This window comes from Pyxicephalus adspersus, chromosome 8 (assembly GCF_032062135.1).
Source record: "Pyxicephalus adspersus chromosome 8, UCB_Pads_2.0, whole genome shotgun sequence".
Lineage (NCBI taxonomy): Eukaryota > Metazoa > Chordata > Amphibia > Anura > Pyxicephalidae > Pyxicephalus > Pyxicephalus adspersus.
This window is the reverse complement of record NC_092865.1, coordinates 61,175,061-61,198,963: the sequence shown is the minus strand read 5'-3', so window position 1 is coordinate 61,198,963 and position 23,903 is coordinate 61,175,061. Positions and strand designations below refer to the sequence as shown.

General features: G+C 39.0%; 1 protein-coding gene across 3 annotated transcripts in view; it reads left to right on the top strand.

The window, feature by feature from the left end:
* The first annotated feature begins 17,435 nt into the window (after positions 1 to 17,435).
* PXK (PX domain containing serine/threonine kinase like) overlaps positions 17,436 to 23,903 on the top strand; it is a 28,847-nt gene continuing 22,379 nt past the window's right edge. For all 3 annotated transcript variants that reach the window (XM_072420876.1, XM_072420877.1, XM_072420878.1), the window contains exons 1-3: positions 17,436 to 17,589; positions 18,393 to 18,440; positions 22,170 to 22,356. In XM_072420876.1, coding sequence (XP_072276977.1) covers positions 17,572 to 17,589; positions 18,393 to 18,440; positions 22,170 to 22,356 — 253 coding nt within the window. In that variant the 5' untranslated portion in view covers positions 17,436 to 17,571. The remainder of the gene's footprint in view (positions 17,590 to 18,392; positions 18,441 to 22,169; positions 22,357 to 23,903) is intronic.

The window sequence follows — 23,903 nt, the reverse complement described above, 5'->3', positions numbered from 1 at the left end:
GAGGTTGCGGTGGAGTTACGGCTGCCCCTGGGAAGAGGTTGCGGTGGAGTTACTGCTGCCCCTGGGAAGAAGCTACTTGTTGCTAGGGGCAGCAGTAAAAGATTCATTACCATTCACCACCGCCAGCTGTCAAATGTGCAGATCTTGGTTCTTTAAGATCCCGGTTAGTGGTGGGAATGGGCGGAAAGGTACATGTTCCCAGGATCGATTGATCCTTAGGCAATTCTGAACCTGCTGAAACTGATTCAGCTTTACTGACCCCCAAATTAGCAGGTGGTCAGGCATTGATAACTTCCATTTGGTGATTAGAGATGCCTGCCTTACCTGTGCCCAAAGAATGACCATGCAAGATTGTTACACATTCTAACATTTTACATATTATCACCAAGCAGTACAAGCACTTTAAAATTGTGCCCTCACTCACTTCTGTAGCTGTAGACATTGTTGAAAAATTCACCCTCAAGGTTCACAACAAAGGCACAGACATTCCCAAGTGGCTCCAAGCAGTTGACCCCATGCTAGCTGCTGCAGCTTTGGTCCCGATAAACAGCATTTTTAATTTATGACAGTGGGTGGTACTCATCCAACCCACCACCCCCCAATTCATTCCGTGAGCAGCCATGGGTAAGACAGTACATGTGCAGCAACAGTCACAATTTACAGGCTGGGGAAGAGGTTACCACATGACAAACCTCCGCATCTATCCGAAGTTAGTCTGTTATTGTAAATAAAGACTCAAAAATCAGTTTTTCTTTGTTGTGATCTTTGGGGATGAATTGTTTCATAGTACATGCAGCTAGAGAGGTTAGCTGTAACTTGTTTTAAAGCCCTTGCTTGTTAGGAATATGTAAATGCTTAAATATTTAATATTTCTAGGCACAGGGGCACCTTAACGTTACACTTGTTTAGCATCCATGACTTGCGTAAATATTGGCAAGACGGGCAGGCAACTAACATAGTCAGGACAGTAGTGGCGGCCTACAGTATAAATAGTTGTTAAAAGTTGTCATTGGAAAATGACGTGAGAAAAGAGCATGGACATACTTTATTTTGTTAGTGACAGTTTTTTCTTTTCACAGATATGGTTCACTTACCAAGTTATTAGTACCTTCCCAGGGATAAATCACTTAGCTTAGTGAATGTGATGATAGTTCACTTTGAAAAGAATTCCCAATCATGTGCAGGGAAAAAGAAAAAGATTTTTGCATGTACATGTTTGGATGGTTGAAGTCATTTCATTTAGTAAACTTTGTTATATTGCATGGTGATAATTCACTTTGCTATGTAAACATTCTAAATTAATTTAGTGAATCAACCCCATTGTGTTCAGTGTAGTCAGTTTTAAAATGTTATAAGCAAAGTCTGATCTGATCCGAGACAAAGAACACCGAAAATATTACCAAGCAGGGCAGAAATCTGAAAGCCCTCTCAGTTGTGGAGAAGCATGATTCACCATCACGTCCCACCCGTAACAAGATTTTAAAATTGAGCTTCACACTGGTTAATTACTGTATAAGACTACAAAGCACAGCGCAATTAGATATAATATGGCAATAATCAAAGCAACCGTTTTTATTGCAATCTTCATTTTTTGGTGACCAATGCTTGTTTTGAGAATAATATATATAGAAGCAGAACTGTCCGAGACATAATCGTAGAATAGCTTGAATCAGTGTTTAACCCGGGCTTTTTTTTAGGCCAGGTGGGAAGAAATTGTAGACGGGTGACAGCTCCTGTATTGTGACCCAACACCTCAGTAACCACCCAAAAACAGCCAGGTGGTTACTGAAAAGTGCCGGGTGGTGAGCTCGGCTAAAAGGGGCTGGGGAGAACGCTGGCTGGAAATTTTCTTTTATAAAGTCAGCAGAGTCTTTGGTGGGACTGGTATAGTGAATATATTACTGGCCCCTAGTAGGTCAGTTCAGAGAGGCACCCATGTCACATCCATGTATTTTCTGGGATGGCATGGAAATTGCCAGAATCTCACATGGCCAGTGATGGAACAACAACGGAGATCCCGTTGATTTGGTTAGCTAAGGAGTGAAGCTGTTGAAGAAGGTAAGAGCTCTCATAGTGATCATCTTACTTTGTATAGTAAGACCAGACCCTTAGTCTTTGTATAGTAAGACCAGACCCTTAGTCTTTGTATAGTAAGGCCAGACCCTTAGTCTTATTAGAATTGTACAATAGGGGAAATAGAGGAAAACAAGTTTTTTTTTTTTAGCAAAACATATATTTCAGTAACAAATTCAACAAGTGGCAATCATAATAGAAAACATTGACATTAAGTCTTATAGCCTATACCCCTACAGTGTTTGTTGGGTTTATTGAGATTCAAGACTAAACAAAATTTTCCTTATCAAAAAATCCATTAACCTATTTAGGGGTTCCATAAGCAGGATAACTGTCTCATATCCCAACGCGTTTCGCCTTTCCTAGGCTTCTTCAGGGGAATATGAGACTGTGCTAGATTGCGTCCCAGATTTGGGGTTTTAATTCACTGTACAACAAGCAGGGATTTTTCAAGGGCTAAATTAGTGGTGCAAAGAGAATAGTTGCTTTTTATTCAAAGATTTGGGGTGCTTGGTGGAGCAGTTTAAGCAGAGTAGCAACTGAGATGGCTGGCTGACAGATTTGCCCAACAGCCCATTTCTAAATGTTATTCACAATTCTAAATTCCTACTCTGAATTTAGCTTAAAAAACCTCAGTGAAAGTAGTAGAACATTTTCCTAGCTGTCTGCATTTTTTTTTTACTTTTGGAAAAGTAATAAAAAAAAAAAATACACAATATTACATTTGACCCCAACTCTAAAGTTTCTAATGACTGGTTTGTGGAATTTGTTGGTGCCTGAAAGGATGAATAGACGTGGTGAATACATTGGCTCTTTAACAATATCCTATGATAACAAACAACATTGTAAATATAACCTCTAACCCTGACCTGTTCTTTCATCACAAGCCCTGGCCAGTCCACTCACGTCTTTGTTTATATTCCCTGTCCTAAACATGGAAAAACAATTTCTAATCCAGCGGTTCTAATCCATAAAAAAAGATTTTAGCTTCACATGGTGTGTGTGTATAGTTTTAAAGCTCAACTCCAGGCTTTTTAATTGGCGCAGCTCTGATTGCGATACTCATTTTGCCTTTATCACTATCCCCTACCTCTTCTCTAAAACAATGGGCCTGATTTATTAAAGTTCTCCAGGACTGGGGAAGATAGATTATCATGGGAGAACGGGAAAACCTGGGTGATCCAGAAATCTTGCAATTGATTTTTAAAATCATTTACCATTGGCAAATATTTTCAACCAGAACCAGATTCATGTTTGCTGGATCACCCAAGTTTACCCATAATAGTTTATCCTCTCCAGGAGGAGAGCCTTAATAAATCGTGCCCAATATATCTGAAGTCTTATGAGATAAATGACACTGTTCTATTCAACCTATTCAACTAATAATATGGATATTCGGATAGTGCAGGGTTTGATCAGATTAGTGTTTGCTCCATGCATATGGAGGACCATTCATTGTTTAAGAGAATTGGGAGTGGAACATTTGCATTAAGTGATCAGTAGGGATGAGCGAACACCTGGAAGTTCGGGTTTACCGGGTTTGGCCGAACTTTGGCTCAAAGTTTGGGTCCGGGTACCCAAAATTGTAAAGTTTGGTACGGAGCCGAACTTTACAGTTCAGGTTCGCTTAACACTAATATTAATGGTTAGTGGGTAGGGATGAGCGAACACCTGGAAGTTCGAGTTCGCCGGGTTTGGCCAAACTTCGGCTCAAAGTTGGGGTTCAGGTCCAGGTACCAAAAAATCGTAAAGTTCGGTACAAACCCGAACTGCTCGGCACTAGTGATCAGCATGACGTTCTTTTCATCTAGTATCATAAAATTCATCCAGGGTCAAGTGTGGTTAGGAAGTTGGAGCTCAGGGTTGTAGAAGAAGCAGCAAAGCACCTTTGTGCAGAGCAGGAAGCAGAACCTTTATATATTAAAGATATATGTTTAATTGTTGATTTATTAAATATGGATACAATGTTGTTACCCAATGATAAAATATTTTGCATCTAGCTTATTTTTTTTAACCTGTATCTAGGCAATTTTTAACAAAGATTATACCTCCCACATGGTGTCAGTCCCCTACGTGGTGCTGACAAGCACTTTTAGAGTTTAATGAAACAGCCAAGAATACTGAATGAAAGTTATGAATGACTGCAAATCAGTTGGAAGATGTGTTGTACAGGAAACATATGCCATATGATTCTGTGTGATAAACATGTGTTGAAACTTGTGACTGGAAGAGACCTTCTTTGCTGAGTAAACTTTGATGACTCTGTTGCAACACATCCGTTATATAGAACGTGAAAAATCATTTCTCTTTCATGTTTGCTGACCCACTGTAGTCTGTATGAAGCTCAGGACTTAAATCTTTATAGATATCAAATGCAGGCTAATATTTGGTCTGAAAGGTGTGATAAAAATGTGACAACCATTGTCAGCCCTACAATATGGCTGTCCCAGCACTTTACAAAACCTTCCCGTAAATCTGGCTAGTTCAGACAAACTTAGAGTAGACAGCTGAAGTTATAAGCCAATCATTGCCTCCTGCTTGAAATTTGATCTTGAATTTCCCCCTCCCATTTTTCAGCCTCTTTCTGGGCTTGTGGGACTACCCTTTACATTAAAGAACCAATAGGGAAGCATGAGAAGTTGAGGGGCGGAGCCAGACTTCATATAGGCAAAGTTGAGCGTTGAATAGGACGTCCTTTGTTTTGACTTGCAGTTTTTAGTGGACATTCTCCTTTACATGAACTGTATTTTTGGCCATGCAGGGAAATATCACAGTTTGGTTTAGTAATTCATATAGAATAATACTTTCAGTTTCATCTTTTTTTTTTCTCAGATTTTTATAGCATTGCTTCCTTCATGTTCCACTGTTAATCTTTAATCGTTTTAATGGGGCACGTTACCTGTTTACTACTGATAACAATCCAATAAAATGAAATCATTTTCTTATTTCAGCAGGGTGGTGACAAACACGTGATGGAAACTATGTTGTGGTGTTTCAGTTGTACCTATTTTTATCTTTTTTTTTTTTTACTTGTTTTAATCAGAAGAACCAGTACAACATGTTTGAAGGTGAATCCAAGTCAGAGAAAAGCTAATAAACAAAGTCATGTTATGGTATAAGTTCTGTATATAAAAAGCAGAACTGCTTGGTCTATTATTATTATTACTATGCAGCATTTGTATAAAGCCAACATATTACGCAGCGCTGTACAAAGTCCATCATTTTGTTACTAGCTGTCCCTCAAAGGGGCTCACAATCTAATGTCCGTACAATAGTTATATGTCATTAATACAGTCTAAGGATAATTTTTAGAGGGAATCCAATTAACCTAACAACATGTTTTTGGGATGTGGGAAGAAACCGAAGTAACCGGAGGAAACCCACACAAACACGGGGAGAAACTCCATGCAGATAGTGTCCTGGCTGAGATTTGAACCTGGTACCTAGCGCTGCAAAGGCCAGAGTGCTAACCACTGAGCCACCGTGCTGCCAAAAAACAATGTGACTCTATTAATCCAACACTGACCAACCTTAAATATGATTGGCTGGCATATGTATGTAGCAGAATATTGCTGCATGCATGGTAGGTGAGCCCTTACCATAATGTGCATTGTATATGATAGCTCTCTTATGCTCTAGTGTGACCTGATGGGATGTCTGTAAGCTTTGCAATACTTCATTCATGTCATTTGTACATCATGGCACACCTACACTCTACTATGACCTCCTATTAATAGGATCCCTGTGCTCCTCCACGTTACTCCATCTAAGTGCATTGTACATTGTGACACATGTATTCTGGTATGCCCTCCATCTGTGATCCTCGCAATTCTCCATCCATGCATTATGAGATATGGAACACTTAGACCTATATAAAGCCCTCCTTCTGATGTGATGTCTATGCTCCCCATGATGCTCCATACATGGATGTTGGATTTGGTCTTCTTTTGGAATATCGACCATTGAGCAGCCACCAGTGTTGTAAAGTCTGTGTTTGCACTGAAGTTACATTGCTATGCATCCAGCTCTATTCTCTGCATTTTACAGATTCCGGTAGAGTACACAAATTAAAAATATATTTGAATTTGCAATATAATTTACTATTTATTTGCAAATAATTCCAATGTTCTCTCCAGCCCCTTTTAGCCTGGTGCACCACCCACCATTGTTCAGGCTTTAACACTGAATTCCCTTTTTTCAAAATTCAATTTAGGGACTTTAGTTTCAAGCTCAGCTTTACTTCAAATGATATCTTAAACAAGGAAACCTTTTGGTTGGTCTTTTTCTTTTTTTTTTCCCTCTGTTAAGTAAATTTCCCTTATTTTCCATCCCAATGGCACCATGTGTGACAGTGTATAAAAGGGTGTAACTGGAAAACAAGTAAATAAGTGGTGAATCAAAAATATATAATTGGCATAAACAAGAAGAATAATGTCTTCATTTAACAGCAAATCAAAGTTGGCACCAATTATTTAAAATGATGGAATATGTTTATTGAAGATACACGGGCTACTAACACATTTCAGGGGTTCTTGCTCTTTCTCAAGTTTTGCAAATCATCTCTATTGCTGGCCTCTAAAAATGGGTCATGTAAGCTGGGAAATTTTGTATTATAAGTTTGTATTAAAGCAAACATATTGCTTTTCTCTGCAAATGTACACCCTTACCCTAATGCTAGTTAGGATGACACCGTGGCAGCACCTTTGCAGGAAGAATATACTTTGAATTTTAAAGTTCTGCAAATATCTTGAAGAAAGTGCTCCCAGCACGAGATTTAGAAAGCCCGCCACTCCCTGGATTCTTATTGGCAAGTGGGTAACTGTACCCTCTGTACCATGAATGCCAGAAGATTGCTCAGTGCTCTCCCCAGCACCTTTTAGCTGGGCGCACCACCCGGCACTTTTCAGTAACCACCTAGCTGTTTTGGAGGTGCTGCCAATACATGGGTCTGCCATCTACCTACAATTTCTTCCCACCTGGCTTAAAAAATTTCTGGTTTGAACACTGCTGGTATTTATATTATCCATCCCTCCTCACAATTTTTTTTGCCACGTTTAGGTAATGGGCAACCTAAAAAGTGCAATATAAAAAGTCCAAGCAAAGAATTATTAGAATAATAAATCCATCTCTGACCGGTTATCTTGGTTACCTGTAGAATAAAGTTCTTCATTTTCACCCTGGCTCTGGATGAAGAGTCTGACGCTGCCAGTGTGTGTGATGGGAAATCTAATGAACCGTGGAAGGTCCAAGCTGTTGAAATATTATGTGTCTGGCTGTATAATACGGATGCCTATCACAGGTTCGTAGTTCTGTTGGTAACCTTGATGCTGCAGCGATTTATGTGTAAGGGTGACAAATTAGCCTTTTGCATGGATCTGTGAACTTGCTGAAGTGCTGATTGCAATGATTAACACATTTTCCAGCATGCTGTTGTGAGTTACATTAATGTCAGCGGCAAGTCACAACAGATCTTTGTTTATAGTTCCACATTAATGTGTTTGGCATCTGGCTATTCAGCTATGCACAGAGTAGCCCAGCTCAGTTTATGTTGATGATGGACGAGCCCAGGATTCTATGGATTATAGTTAGGCAGGTCTGCCATGTTTAATGAGATGTCTGCCAGACCAGTAATTAATTGTAAAATGTAGGCCTTGGACACATGGGCCAGTACGCACAAGAAGATTTTACAAAGCATATGCACAACTCGTATTATGCTTGGAGAAGCATTCCTAAAGTTATTAAAGTCACCATTTGGTTCAATTTTAGACATGTTCCACACAAATAATGAAAGTGCTATTGTTAAAAGCCAGCAGATGTATTTTAAAGTGACATCTAGCACTGTCATTGTAATATGTGTCATATATGCCCAAACTGGGGCAAACTCCCCTCCATCTTTTGGATTAATTGACCCACAGGGAGTCATGGCTCTGCTCTCTAAGTGGCACCACTCCAGCAGCCTAAATTTCTAGTGTTTCGAGTGCTTAACCCTTTATAGCAATAGTGGTTCTTCAATATTGAACTGTCTTGGGCCAGAAAAGAGACAAAATCCTACATCATTCTAGTACCAGGAGGAGCACACTGAGGGTCTATTATATATGGATTTTTACGGCTTCATTGATGAAAACGGACGCGTGTTGGAGGTTTTGCTATGCTTTGTAAAATATTATGGTACACTCTGCTCTAATACTGTAGCTAAGCCAGACCCAACAGATTCAGTTCCAGGCCTACAATCAATACCTGTACAATTTATGTATTGAATATCGAATTATTTAGGGAATAAAATGTTTGCACTCCCTGGATGTTTAAAACTTTTTTTGTAGGCTTGTAAAGCCTTGGGTCCTCTTTATCCCTTCTCGTCCGTTCTCCAGCATTTATTCAAAGAGTTCTGCACTCCGCATCATTTCTTTTTGCAGGACACCATCAGCCACTCTTCTTGGTTGAATAATGTTGGACACACTGTGGAGGACTGAAGACGTTTTGTAAGAGTTACTGTTGGGGACAAAGCTGGGGAGGAGATGAACAGAGCAGTCAAATCTTTCGGGGGTGGTGGGAGAATAGCTCTAGTGGCCTTAGGAATTTCTTAATTTCTTGTGTGCTTTTTTCAGTCTTGTCAATGGTGCAATTACTGGCTGCTTCCTCTTGCAAGATTACATCAATTTCATCACTGTCTTTACCAGCATTGCCACAGTTTATATCCAGCATGGAGCTCAGGTCTGATCAGTGGTTTATATTACCAATATAACAAGACCAATATAATAAGATATAACATTTAAAGTCAGTGTGACCAAACATTTTTTACTAATGTCCAGAAACATATTGGTGGTTTAATAATATAAATGATGTGAAATTGGATACGATATTTCCTTTTACTTAGATCCTGATTGTTATATTGCAAAGTTACATAGTAGGTCAGGTTAAAAGAAAGAATAATTTTTTTTTTTTAGAAACTTGAACCCTTTTTGGATCCAAGCACTTCTCATAAGGTATGGTCGTGTTTGCAAAATGTTCCTTCTAAATCTCCAAAATTAATGGGACTCTGGATCAACAATCAAGGAAGCTATCAAAAATGATTGCCTATGCTGATCATCAGAAACCTACCTAATGTAAACTTCCCCTCCTTATTGTGTGCAGTGTGCCCAGCGGGTGCTGTACCCTTTGGCTGCTATTTTGTATAGGCCTTAGATCAGCGTCATCTTCTGAGCTCTTGGTCATTGCTGCAGAACCTCATCTCTGACTGCTTGAAATATTTGCATAGTCATAGTTTCCAGTGAACGACGAAAGAGGAAATTGGTCAGCAATGCTGTGGCTATGATAGATAAGTGATCTGATAAGTAGAAAAGAAATGGTGTACTCAGGCTTTGGTTTTAAGAGAAAGTATTGCTGTGAAATGTTGCAGGGTCTTCACTTTCTTTGCCACCTCATGGGAGCCATGTGTGACCCAGAGTTTCCAGGAAGCCAGCATGGGAATGGATCGTGTTCGAGGAATCCACAGGACTTCTCTTTTTATGTTGTAAATTTGGGGAACATCTGTTAGTGCTGTGTAAATGCTGAGCTGTAAGAAATGTATAATGTATACAATGTATACTTGTAAAAAAAAAAAAAAAAACTGTCATGCTCTATATGGGGATATCTCCTGTCCTTATTATATAGATTATTTTATTTCTGTCTCTTGCTCCTTGAAGATAGTTTATCATTTTGTCACATTTATGAAATTAGGTAAGTAGGGTAAAAGTATTGAGAATCTATAGATAATTCTAGGCTTATCCTACTGTGTGCAAAGCTAGAAGTAATAGAAAAAACGTCTTTAAAGTACAACTAAAGCTTTAAAAAAACCTAACCTCCCAATCTAATCTGACCAAAGACCCCCAGCGCAGGTACTTGCCTATGTTTTTATGACTGTGGTGGCCTTCTGTATACAATTTGAGTGCAAAAATGGGCAGCTGGCTGGACTCGCCATGCCTGCACGGGAACTTCCCAGAGACCTGAATGGGGCTATACTCTTTGCTTCTGCATTGTAGTTACACATCTCAATTTGGGTCTGTGTCAGGAACAGGTTAGTTATTACCTAGGCATTGGAAGAGAGGTTCCAGTTTCAAGCCCAATTGTGCTTGTGAAACATGAAAAACTACATTGACTGCAAAATGCAAATCCTCTACTGGGCCCAACGGTATCTCTCATCCCACACAAAATGTCCTACTTTTCCTGGATAAATAATGATCAGTGTGATAAGAGGATACTAATAATGGAGGCTTTCTTTGACCTACCTCTTTGGAGGGTGTCAGCATGGCTCCTGAACATATGATGCATAATGTTGCTAGTTCACTGCTGCTTTCTGCATTCATAAGGGTCACTTTAACCCGAAAAAGTGGAAGAAGACCCTGGACATAGGGCTAAGGGGCCAGAAATAGGGGGCCTTTTTTTTTACGGTTACGCTGTGCTTGAAACATTGCACAAAACATGTGAAAACTGAAAATACGACTTTGCTTCCCCCTTTCCAACTAGAGAAGATGAAGTTGTGTGCTCAGGACTTGTTAGGTTTACTCTAGGGCGTTACAATCTTTAAGTCTAAAGATCGTTTGTTACATGAGATACGTTATCTTCATCTATGGCCGAGGTCCTGGAGATATGATGCAGAAATAATCATGTGATGACTTTTTATAGTCAAATGATAACAATAAACACAGTGTTTTGGTACCCAATAAATAATACCTACCTTGTGATCTCTATAATATGTATGTCGAAGCATGAAGATGCAAAACATTTTGAGTAAAGTAGACTTGTTCTTCCATGCCATACCAGAGAGCATTTGAAGGAGAATTGGTTGGATCAGCGAGGAGTTGGATTTTTGGAAGTTTTCTTTAAAGTGGACCTGTCCCGCTCTAATGTAACTCCTCTGCTTGAATTGATTCATAAATAGAAGAAATCCTAAACTATCTTTCTTCCCTGCAGGGACTGTCAATCCTGCCACAATCATTCATAAGACCAAAGCAGTATCACTACCAGGATTCATGACGTTATTTACGATATTCCAGCAGAACGTAGTCTACTTTTCTCCACTGCCAGTTCTTTTGTTTTTATTTGGTTTCCCTGTGTAAAAGCCACCATTTACTTAAGCTGTAGGTTGTGGAATGTTGGTGACTGTCCCTGTTCTGTAGCATACGCATTCATGGAAATGCATGGTCATTTTTTGATCTTGGAAACTTATTGACGTGAAGGGACAGTGGGAAGCAAAGGTGCTGTTTGGGTGGAGAGAATTAATGTAGACATGTTTTATGGGACAAGCCTAAGACTGGGTACACACGTGCAGTAATTGTCTTTTGTGAAAGATCTTTCACGATCCTTTCCAATGACAAAAGACTGAATGAGCTCTGTATATACAGCACTGTTCTGCTCTATGGAGAGGGGGGACAATGTTGTAGTTGCACCCCACTGTGCTCTCTCCCCTTCACTTTAATTAGGATTCCTTGTTCTTTGTCCGTGGATCCGCCAGGACTGACGACAAGCGCTGTACACATGCCAGATTCATCTGATGTGTGTATGTAGCCTAATTCCACCATTTGCCCAGGTGCTTCTGTAGGCAACGAGATGCCCTGCACTCACTGAATATCATTCTACATAAAAATGGACCAAAGCTGAACCTTGTAGCAGTATGACTGGGATACAATAGAAAAGAGGTATTACAGCCAGAATTGTATCTTTTTTGCAGCTAGTCTACCTTTTTTTCCTTATTTTATGTGAAGAGAATTGTCCTGGAACTCCCAGAGTTTGTCTTGTTTCCAGCCAGTCTGACCAGCGTCATCCACTTACATCAAGAGAGAACAAGTAATTCACAGTCACAGAAAGCACAGCTGCAAGTACAATGACTGAATATGCATTCCCCATAGTATAATACTACAATCATCCATCTTGATAACGAATATTAATTTACAATGGAATCACAAATACGTGCATTTCTATAAAATTTTCTTTTTGGGTGGCCAGATAATCTGTAATTAATGTACTGAATATAAATATTAGTTTATTCAGGTGTATCTAAAGAATAAATGACGTCTGTGCTCAGAATGCAGATATGTCTTGCTTGCTTTGTGTGGGCTGCAGTGACGGATCTGTTTGACAGGAAGCTGAATAATTCCTTGTGATTGTGATGTGTTCATTTACACTTCATAATGAGATTGTTACATATGTTTTTGGCAAAACACAGTCCATATACTGTATATGTGTTTGTGTGTATGTGTTATATATATATATATATATATATATATATATATATATATATATATATAGATTTGTTTTTAGAATGACAAGCCTTCCTGTATACATACACAAGATAATTGGAGAAGCAGTGGACCTTCCTGTAGTAGTCAGGAGTAGTTACGGGGATATACCTTACAGTGTCAAATTCTGCCCTTGTTCCACCATTAGAATTGCCACGACACGACCAGTAACGATAAACTACTCCTAAAACCTATGGGTACACTACTTTTATGCCTAGTTTACACATCCTTTTCCCTAGCGTGAATGCCCATGTGTCAAATTTGCATTGCACAAAGAAAATGCAACCTACAACATTGAGTCACTCTAAAACAACCTCAAAATGGTATAATTATAATAAATACCCATTGAAATGAGTTGTTTTCTCCTTCATGGGTTCTTTTTGGACCATTTATGGACATCACTGTGTGAATGTTTTTTAATTGTGCATGTGAACCAAGCCCTACACAGCACATAGATGTCAGAGTTGGCAGCTTTACAAGCCTGCATTTATGTCTATGATGAATGAAGGGTATGGCAGACCACACTGTAAATTCGAGGGACTGGAATATAGTTCTTCTAGCTGACTGATTTGTGACCACTTGCAATCTCCCTGCGGCTAAAATTTTCCTACTTTATGGACTTATTGACCACCTCCATGTAAACATTGTGCAAAACAAAGTCAGTAAACAGAGGAAATATCGCTGGTTGACTTGTCATTTACCCAAACTTTGGACAAACCTTTCCGTTTCTTGCATAATACGTACCTGGACAATTTACTAAACCTATTTGGATTGGGGAGATTTAACAATCTACTTACATTTTCTGTCCACGTATTCATAAGCTTTGTTAGTTCTGCTTCGTGGATTTAAGAAGCTCATCATCTTCTGCCTTCTGCCTGCACTTTTTGTCTCTGAATTAATATTTTTTGGAGAATTAATAATACCTTAAAAGCAATTGTAGTCGTACGTGTGTATGGATGTGCACTTGATGGCCCAGTAATAGAATCCCTTGCTTGGTTTGATGTTGGGCCACCTTTGTCTCCTGTATGTCCCGGTAGTGACTCCCTATAGCCTTCTGCAGTTTCTTGCTATGACCTTTGTATAGATGTCATTACAGATGCTAAATGTTAGGAAGTAGACGTTTCTTCTACAGATACAGGTTTATCCAGGCCCTCTGCCTTTAGTCAGATGTTGAAATGAGTTTCATTAAACCACAGTCACAGAGGGGAAAAGTCTGTACCCGGCCAGCTTGCACTCTGTGTGGAAGCAATGGCCTTTCTGCAGAATTCTGACATTCTCCTTGCCTAGTCGGTGTTGTGGCTCTCAATCAGTGGGAATTATGGGCTTTGTTGGTTGAAAAGCTTTAGCTGTTACTCAGCAGGAGAAGTGCTATACTTCTACAGAGAGATCACTGCTTTCATAAAGGGAAAAATGCTAAAATTATTAAAAAAAACAAAATACTACTCATTTGCAAATAAGAGTCCATAGGTGTCCATGTTTCCCAGCAAAAGCTGGTTAGTTTGGAAGGGCGATGAGATGTTTCTCCTTTCCCATGCAAATATAAAAAGATAGTTTTCACATTTCATTTTTTAGTGATATATATTCATGTTGCCAATGTTTGCCCACTTCTGCTGTTTTTCTGACCACTGAGTGTCTTCATTCATAGTGTCCCTTCTATTTTTATTCTTCCTAAGAAGAATCAGTTGCACTATTTTCTTGTCACATCTAATATCCTAATTCTGTATTTTTCTGAACGAATGCTTACGAATTTCCTGAGTTTCCTTTTGTCCCGGCAATGTTCTTTTCCTAATAAACAAGATCTTGAAACTCTGCAAATTGTTCTGTTTTTGTAGCCAGTAATTCTCTTCCTATTTCTGCTCATTTTTTGAGTAACTTTCTGATTCAGCACAAATGGCAGCTCTGGCTCATTATTACAAGGCTTCCTGCTTGATTGTCTGTGCCAGGATTTCTCCGGCTGTGGCACATGTATCCCCATGGGTAGTGCTGATCGCAGGCTATACCTATATAGAAATATGGCGTGAACTAAATAGAAATATGGCGTGCGTTCATATAAATTTGACATAATCTTTGCTCTAAAATAAAACATTACAACCTTTTTTCTGGGCAAGAAAGACAATGAATCTTATCATGGGCAGCACAGTGGCTCAGTGATTAGCACTCTGGCCTTTGCAGCGGTAGGTCCCAGGTTCAAATCTTGGCCAGGGCAATATCTAGGTTATTTGGCTTCCCCCCAAAATTGACCTTAGACTATGTTTGCGACATTTGACTGTGATAGGGACATTGCATTGAGGAGGTTGCAAAACGCTCTCGGTGCTATATGAATACCAGATAATAATCATTGCCAGGTACAGATGAAAATGTATGATTTTTTTTCCTTTCATCTCAGGTTGTATCTGTGGTTTACCTCCATTGCTGCCCAGTGAAAGGGTCTGGGTTGGCTGATGAGATGCCCACCTAAAATTGACACATACCTGATATCAAATTTTGTTGTTTAGGTTGCTCTTCAATCAGTTCTAAAAAAACATTGTATTCCCAGTTCAGGAACATTAGATTGTGTGATCGTTTTTACCAGTGACCATTCCAATTGGGCCAATGTTTTTAATATCTGTGTCTGATGAATGTAGAAGAACAGACAAGAAAAGGAAGTCGATGTTGGTTTCCCAGAATTAGAGGACACTTGTGGACATTAGGTTATTGGAGCCTTGACATAGAATGAAAACTACAAGATTGTAGTGGCACAACGGCCCACCGCCATATTGCTAAACCATGTTTTCATAAACTATAAAGTAATAACTGAAATTTTTCATCCTCTTCTGACACATAGATGTTTATTGTGGTCTTTTGTGGTGATTATGGGTTGCTGTTTTGTGAAAGATATTCTTGTCCATTTCAAATGACTTTTGTTGCAGGTATGTACAGATCTTTTGGTTAGGGGGTAAAAGAAGAATTTGGAAATACACTTGGTAACAGGAATTCCTATCATCACAACCTCCAAGTCTGTGATTCCAGCCATATACGCTGCTAATGGATTTAATTTTAGCTTTATACAAGTTCTGCATGGATTCCCTCTGGTATCCTTGGTGTATTGCTGAACGTTTGTGGCTATTTCATGCATTCTTATACGATTTGTGCGCTGGAATTCATCTCATGTTCTCAGTGGCTTTTTATCTGAAGGACATTTTGTATTACAAGCTTTGAAATGAAACAAAACTGCTTTAAACAAATCATTTCTTTATTATTTCTAAGGGCAAAAGCTTTAAAGTGTCAGTAAAGATAAAAGTTACTTTTTCATTAGAGGCTCCCTGTGAAAATTGTCTGTTTATATGTATTATTTGTTGGTTGTCAAATTGTTCCGGTGAAAAAAGAATGGTGATCCTGCTAGTTGGTTTTACTTTCCAATTCCTGGTGGCAGTGCTTGGCATGCCGATCTAGCTTTTGCAGCGTTGCCGCTATGACATGCTTGCTTCCATTTTGTCTCTATCATCCTCTGTTCTGTATAGCAGTGCTCAAAACGTTCGGTGCTCACAATAAAGGCAGGAAAGTTATGAAAGAGCAATATGGAGTCTGTTTTAAAAGTATCTATCTAACATTTTTTTTATTGGTTCCACTTTGTGTATCCTGGCCCCTCTAGTCTGCAAAGATTCAATAGTTTGAAGTACTGTAGCACCAAGAGCTTGCCTATCCAATAATACTAGTCAGTGAGGGCACCTTCATAGTATGGGGATCGTAGGAGTAGGCAGGCTAGGTTTCAGAACTACCTGAACAGATCAAATCGGCAGATCATTGTAGATTAGACCAACCCAGGTCATGTAGCACACACAACTCCAAACAATATCAGAAATGATAGGACACAGTTGAATGCATTTTGTTGATTTAAAAATAATTTAACTTAATATCGACATATCATTATCAGAGGCAGTAAAATTATTATTATTATTATTACACAGTATTTATATAACACCGATTCAGTGCTTTACAAGGTCCATAGTCATGTCACTAACTGTCCCTCAAATGGGCTCACAATTTAATGTCCCTACCATAGTCATATGTCTTTATTGCAGTCTAAGATAAGTTTTAGGTAGAAGCCAGTTAACCTAGCGGCATGTTTTTGGAATGTGGGAGGAAACTGGAGTACCCGCAGAAAAACCCACAGGGAAAACCTGCAAACTTCACGCAGGTAGAGCCCGGGACCCAGCGCTGCAAAGGTCAGACTACTAACCACGGAGTCACCACCATGCTGCCTATTATCAGATACATGTCAACCCCTAAACAGTTACAGTCATACCTAGGCTACATACACACATGCAATGGTTTCTGTCTGATAATTAGCTCAGGGCTGATATTGGATGAGTATCTTGTGTATGTACAGCGCTCATCGTCCATAATCCGAACAACCGTCCTGGCAGATCCATGGATGATGGATGATGGATGAGGAACGATCGTAATGCAAGTGAAGGGGAGGAGAGCACAGCAGGGTGTCGCTCTGTCATTCTCCCCCTCCCTCCCCTCTCCATAGAGCAGAATGGTGCTGTATGTACAGTGCTCATTCATTCATCGTTCAGTCATTGGAAAGGATCATGAAAGACAATCATTTCACATTTGTGAAATTTTGCACGTGCAATTTTTGTAGTTGGAAAGGAACAACAAAGGAGTGCACGATGCATGAACGAGTGGTGTACATAGAGCACCGTTCTGCTCTACGGAGAGGGGAAGGGGGGAATGACAGAGCGGCACCCTGCTGCGCCCTCACCCCCTTCCCTTGCATTAGGATCGTTCACCTTCCACTGTCTGTGAACCCGCCAGGACGGTCGCTCGGACGATGGCGCTGGACACGCCAGATTCTCGTCCGATATTGGACGTGCGTATGTAGGTTTAGAGAGAGAATGTGCTACATTAAAAGCAACTCAGGTGTGCTTTGCATTTCTCAGTATTGTCTCAGTATGTATTTTGTCCTTTTTGATTGCTTATCCTTGTTTCATAGTCCTTTACTTCATGACAATGTCATCAGGGATGTATATCATTGTGCACTTACCAAGTCCATTTCTTTCAATCATTTTTCTGTCTTATGTAATGTACTCTGAATATTGTGTATTATTCATTTTGATCCAGTAGCTCTGACACTGCCGGAGGCTATGTTGGTTGATGTTGATAATTACAGCTCTTTGCTCAATACTCTGTTTTGGTTCCGCAGGAATACATCATACGTGTCCAGCGAGGGGTATCCATGGAAAACAGCTGGCAGGTAATTTGTGTGCTGATTTCATCTTGTCAGCGGCATCTTCTGCATAGTAAACATGTCCTTAGTCACAGGGTTATTATGGCCAGGAAACAGACCATGCATCAACGGCACTGTAATAATGACATGCGTCACACAGATCACAGTGTTCTAGCTGACTGAGCTGCTCCTACATTGCACCGAAATAGATAATCGGTAGGGATCGATCAGTACTGACAGTGTTGTAGAACTCTTACAAGGGTTTATGCAGCCTTTCTTGAACCTTCTAATGAATAAAAGGTCAGATGACTTGAAAGTGTTGGATTTTATAATAAAGGGTAGCTTGGTTTGCTATATCAGCCCCCAGGCTTTTTTATGTTTTAGATACTTTAACATTCTTTACATAATCCCTCACTCTTTTCCTATTGCCATCAAGTGTCCTGTTCACCTTTGCATGTTGCAGAATCTTCTGTTGCATTCACCCAAATATAATATATGTATGAAAAATTCAACATGAATAGTTAGGAATGTTTTATAATGGCTACAGCATGATCAGAGCTGAGCATTCAACTGCACAGATCTCATCTTCTGAATATTCAAGAGATTGAAGAATGTGGTTTAACTGCAATCTGCTAGAAACAATTGTTCTAGGGGGACTGACCTTGTCAGTCAGAATATGTATCTCCTGTAGGATTGACATTACTTGTCACCAATGCTGTTTGTTTAAACAAAAATTCACAAGCTTCTTCTATTGAGAAATTATATATATATGTATTTATACATTTCACACATCTATTGAGAAATTATATATATGTATTTATACATTTCAGATTATAAGAAGATACAGTGACTTTGACACACTCAACAATAACCTGCAGGTAAGTTTCTGATTTATTCTTGTGTATTTTTAGTAAGGTATATTGCCAGAAGAGTGAATATTTCCCCTTCCGGGAGCCAAATGTTTACAGAGATGAAAAAGGTAATTTATATTGTGATAATCATGTATTCTGAAATATCCCTTCATTATTGAAGAATATAATATTTGGGGCCAGGAGGCAAAAGAATAAAAATGTAAAAAAGTTTTAAAACACTAAAAAAAAAACAAAAAAAATAGGTCAAATTGATTATAGTTATTCATTGTAATTTTTTTGTATGTTGTAATGTGTCCTAATATCAATGGCAGATAGAAGACATCACTTTTCCCCTTGGAAATTAATTTTATGAGTGATATAAAATAGAGATACAACAGGAAGTAAGAAAAGTAAAGTGAAGGGACATTAACTTTCTCAGTTTTCACCAGGGATTCTTCCTGACTTTCTGTTGGCAATTCAATATTCTACATTTTCTGCACTGGTGGTAAAAGTCTAGGTGAAACCACCTAGTAGCCATTCTAATAGTAATTTTTCTATTAATCCATACATTTTCTGATATTGGGGGGGGGGGCAAAGTTTTATTGTGTTAATTGTAGGTTTTCAGCCATGTGGATATTTTAAATCTCTGTGCTTAAAGTTTCCTTTACCTTGCAATACCCAGAGTGGGTGGATGATTGCTGTGGGAGTAGTTGATGGAGCTATATGTACTCCATGGATATTTTTGTCTGAAGTTTCCATTGGGGTTACTTATTGTTACCTGTACTTTGTCTCCTTACATTATTGAGCTTGTCTTCTGTGTCTGCAATTCTCCCAAGACAATGAGCAAATATGCCTAATCCCAGGGGTCACATTGGTCACTTAGTAACAACTTTATTATAGCTGTATTCACAATACATTGGTTTTCACTTGGACAGTTTGTCTACAATGTGTTGAAGAACTCCAGTCTACGCAAAGATATTTTTATAATTTCAAAGTTTAAATATCAAATTACAACTCATGGACAATATGATCTAAAGCCCATTAGTGTGGATAGAGACGCAGACCACACCATGGAACCCTCCTAAACCAATTGTGATAGTCAGTGTGTCTGGTTTCAGTGGTTTGTACACCAAGATGTTGGATACAAATGCGTTTTAAGCTATGCAATCACATTCCTCTTGGCTTCAACAATCTCCTCTGTGTTTTATGAGATGAGGAAGGGGAAGGTGTTCTGTAGTCATAACATAAACTAGAAATGAAAACAGGACATAATATAGTGGGATCTCTATAGACCAGGGGTGTCAAACTCAAATACACAGTGGTTTAAAATTAAAAGCTTAGACCAACTGGGGGGCCGACTTGAAATTTATTGAAAAAATTGAGGTGGGCTAAATCTTATGAGTGGCTCGCCGCTAGAACTCCCTCTTCATTGAAAAAGCACCGCTACTAAAATTCCCGGCATTATTTGCATCTATAAAACAGTCCAATGTGGGGCTACCCATAGGCAGAGAGCTCGCAGGTCTAAAGACGCGAGTGATGCCATGAATTGTAGTAGCGGTGCTATTTCAATGCAGTGACGGGCCATATTTAGAATTCCTTTGGGGGCCAAAAAAAAAAGGACCAGATTTGGCCCTTGGGCCAGAGTTTGACACCCCTGCTATGGACTTTTAGCATACTTCAAACGCACATTGTTTGAAGCCCCATAAACGCACAGCCATAGCTTTCTAATAAAAAAACTATTGTGCAGTCTTCATGGTTGTATGATAAGATGATGGATTTAATGCAAACATGGAAAAGTAGGGCATTCTGTAATGGCTGGTGACAATTAGGGAGCTCTTATGTCGAATTTTATTAGAATGGTAAATATACTAGTATATGGGTTTACTGCAGTAATACCTGCTGTTTGTAACCCTTTGATCGGAATATGACTAGTCTAAGATTTGCTTTGTTCCATTTGCAGTTTAGTATGCTGTGTTGCCATTAAAGCAAAGCAATGCATCCTTGTGCTTCCATAGAAAATGCATTGAGCTTTATGCATTAACATGTTTGCTCAGTGTGTTGTGGACTGAAGCCTGTGGAGAGCTTTATTAACAAGCAGAACTTTAAATAAAAACCTGGATTTTCTTTTACCACAATGAAAAATAGTGAGGGCCCAGCAAAGGCTTTTCTGATTAAACCCTGCATTCAGTCCTTGCCTTGCCAAATGGGCGCTTGTAAGTGGGGATAAATCTACAGCTACTTATAAATATGATGAGCGCTGCAATAATGCTCAGCAGATTTATGGATCTTTTAGAAGAGCCTTTGTGCTGCGCCATCATCACAATCAAGAAGGTGAGGGCACAGATAATGTTTCCCCGAGCGAGCTGCCTGTTCTTCCCCTGCGAACGACCATTTCATTTATTGCCATTCTTACGCTCAAATGTGACTCGTTTCAGGTGTAATTGGATTTTCAGCCGCTTGTCAAATCTGATAATCTCCATTGCTCACATCTAGCATGTAAACTGGCAGTAATTGCTCCTTTATACGCGGGCCACGCTTCATATCCTCTTCATTACCGTGCCCTATATCTTGCACTTCTTTGGCTTTCTCCTGGGCTGTGCTTAATGCGCACAAATTGGATTTCAGGACAGATGGTTATAAAGTAGAACACAACTGCGAAAAGAAAATGTACGTTTTATAATGCCACAAGTTCAGGATACAAAGTCATTCTGGCAGGGAACATGACGTTTTTATGTCAGATGGGCAGTTTATTTGAAATGTCTGTTCTTATAATACAATCAGCCAGCAGGCATAGGTCCTTTTTCTTAGCTCATCTGGGTACAGTATCTGTTTCCATTATACAAGGAGAAGAATAGTTTCCTATGAAATATGCAGTGCTTTGAAATAAGATTTTCTGTAAAAAGTAGTAAAGCCCATGGGTGATGAATTTCAGGTTTCAGATGGACAACAAAATCAATCCATTTTCGTTTATTGTAGCAGTTAAATTGTCTCTCCATACTCCAGTATTATTTTATTTCCAGGGTTATTAAACGTATCTAGATCCTAACAAGGACACTGTATGCAAGGAGCCGGCATGTTTTTTTCCCATGTCTGTGTGGCACTCCTTCACACCTCCAAAAACTTGCGTTAGGTTAAATGGCTCCCCTAGAAATTGACCTTGGTACATGTGCAAAATATGCATCAAAACCAAAATGTAGTGCCAGCTGCTGGGCCTGATATTAAAAAGAATAAAACTAAATAAATATTAATAAAAAAGAATGTGCAAATCTGAGCAGTGGAGTAACCAAGAGGCCAAATAAATACCACCGCCATGTATTATTAAAAAACTTCGACTGGAACATGAATGGTAATATTAATTTCCACATTAATTAGGCTTATCTGTGTGGGCAGCACGGTGGCTCAGAGGTTAGCTTTTGCAGCGCTTGGGGGGTCCCAGGTTCCAATCTCGGGCAGGACACTATTTGCATGGAGTTTGCAGGTTCTGCCCGTGCTTGCATTGGTTTCCTGTGTATTTGCACATGTTTTTTCCTTTCCGTGATTCAGAGCTAATAGGTTTAAATACCATAATGACAGCCATCCAAACCATGTCCACACTTTGTTTATGTAGAATGCACTTTGAGTCACACTGGAAAAACAAGAGAAAGTCTTTAAATATAACAAATTGATTTGCAAAACCGCTTTCTACCCAAGCTGGAAAATTTTGCTTAGTGACCTTTAATTATCAACAAAGTTTTACTTTTTTTAATGTCTTCCTAGATCTCAGGTCTAAGTCTACCTCTGCCTCCCAAAAAACTCATCGGCAACATGGACCGTGAATTTATCGCCGAGCGACAGAAGGGGCTCCAGAATTATCTTAACTTCATCACCTCCAATCATATTTTGAGTAATTGTGAAATTGTAAAGAAATTCCTTGACCCCAATAACTATTCTGCAAATTACACAGGTAGGTCACAAATCTCATTTTAAGGTGTCCTATACAGAGTCAGATTTTTGCATGATTCAGATAATGCAGTCTGGGACAGTCTGATGGTTTATAATGGTATCACTAAATCTATAGAGGATTTGGAAGGGTTTGAAACTTTTGGGTAACAGGCGAAGGTCTCTGATCAACTAAAATATTACATGCTGGGTTCAACATTGCTGAAACTAAAAGCCTTAAAGGAAATGATAGCATAACAACTCACTGAAAGTTCATAGTTTTTATAGATAGAAAGGGCAGGTTGAATGAATCTGACGAAGTAGAGAATCTGTTACAAGCGTAAATACCACCTTCAGTTTACTAATTTGTACCATTGAAGCCAAGGCTGACATTTTTAGGATGTTCATATTTGTGGTTATCCTAAAGGATGTTATGGACCTAATTATCAAATATTCAGGTTGTGAGTGTGTCATCTCAATCTCTCAAGGCTGATGAAAATGACAGAACTGGTTCACATAGCTTTATTATAAATAGATCAGTATGTATATTTAGACCTAATAAACCCCCTATTTAATGTGTTGCTTGATTCCTAAATGACAAGAAAGGTTGAATTTGGATATGGTTGAGGTGTGACATGTCATCTGTGCCCAGATATTCCAGGTGAAATATCTGCATCTCTTTACCTGCCTTGAAGCCCAACTAAACGCTAAGCCTAAGTACATTCCTCTAGCCAGCCAGCATGCTGCAGAGTAGCACCCTTGTTCACTTTTCGAAAGCAGAGCCAAAATGCTTTCATTTATTATAGGGAAATAAACTCTGATGACTGTACATCCATAAGTCTGCCTCAGTAAACATTTGTCAAACCTCTGCAGGAAGACCACTGTTTCTTCACAGAAAGCAAAGATGTCTCTCTGCAAGTGTTTCATAAGTACATTGCATTGCCACCTTCATTTTTTTTTTTAGTTTGGAGCTCAGCTTTCAGTAAGTATTAAAAAACATATTTTATCTTTCAAAATTTTCATTGAGTTTAACAAGTAAATATACATTTAAATTAACATAACTAAACGAACACGAAAATAACAAAAGTGAAAAAAAAAACAAGGACGAAAGGAATGAGTAAACACGGGTTAACATTGCTCATTGAGTCGGGAAATGACTGGGCCACAGTGTCACTATAGCCCGGATATATCCTAAAAAAACATATTTTTTGAGGGAATCAAACAATTGTTTTGTCATCATACTGTATTTGAGTCACCTTCATATCAGCTGCTGTATATCTAGCATGTTTTAACAAGGAATGGACAAATAAAAGCCAGCTGATGCAGCTGCCTGTAATTTCTACAAATCTACGCAGAAAGCTGAAATGCTTTGTTTTCATTATCAACACTTTTCTAAGTGTTCAAATATTGCACAGAACTGTACAAAAACCCAGGGCTTTGCTTTAGTGATTCAGTTGATCTGACAAAACAAAGGAAATTTACGGACAGTTAAAAATAAGGAAAGAGATGGAAGCCTTGCCAAAATATGGCAAGCATAGGACACAGGTATTGGCTGTAACCTCCAGCATTTCA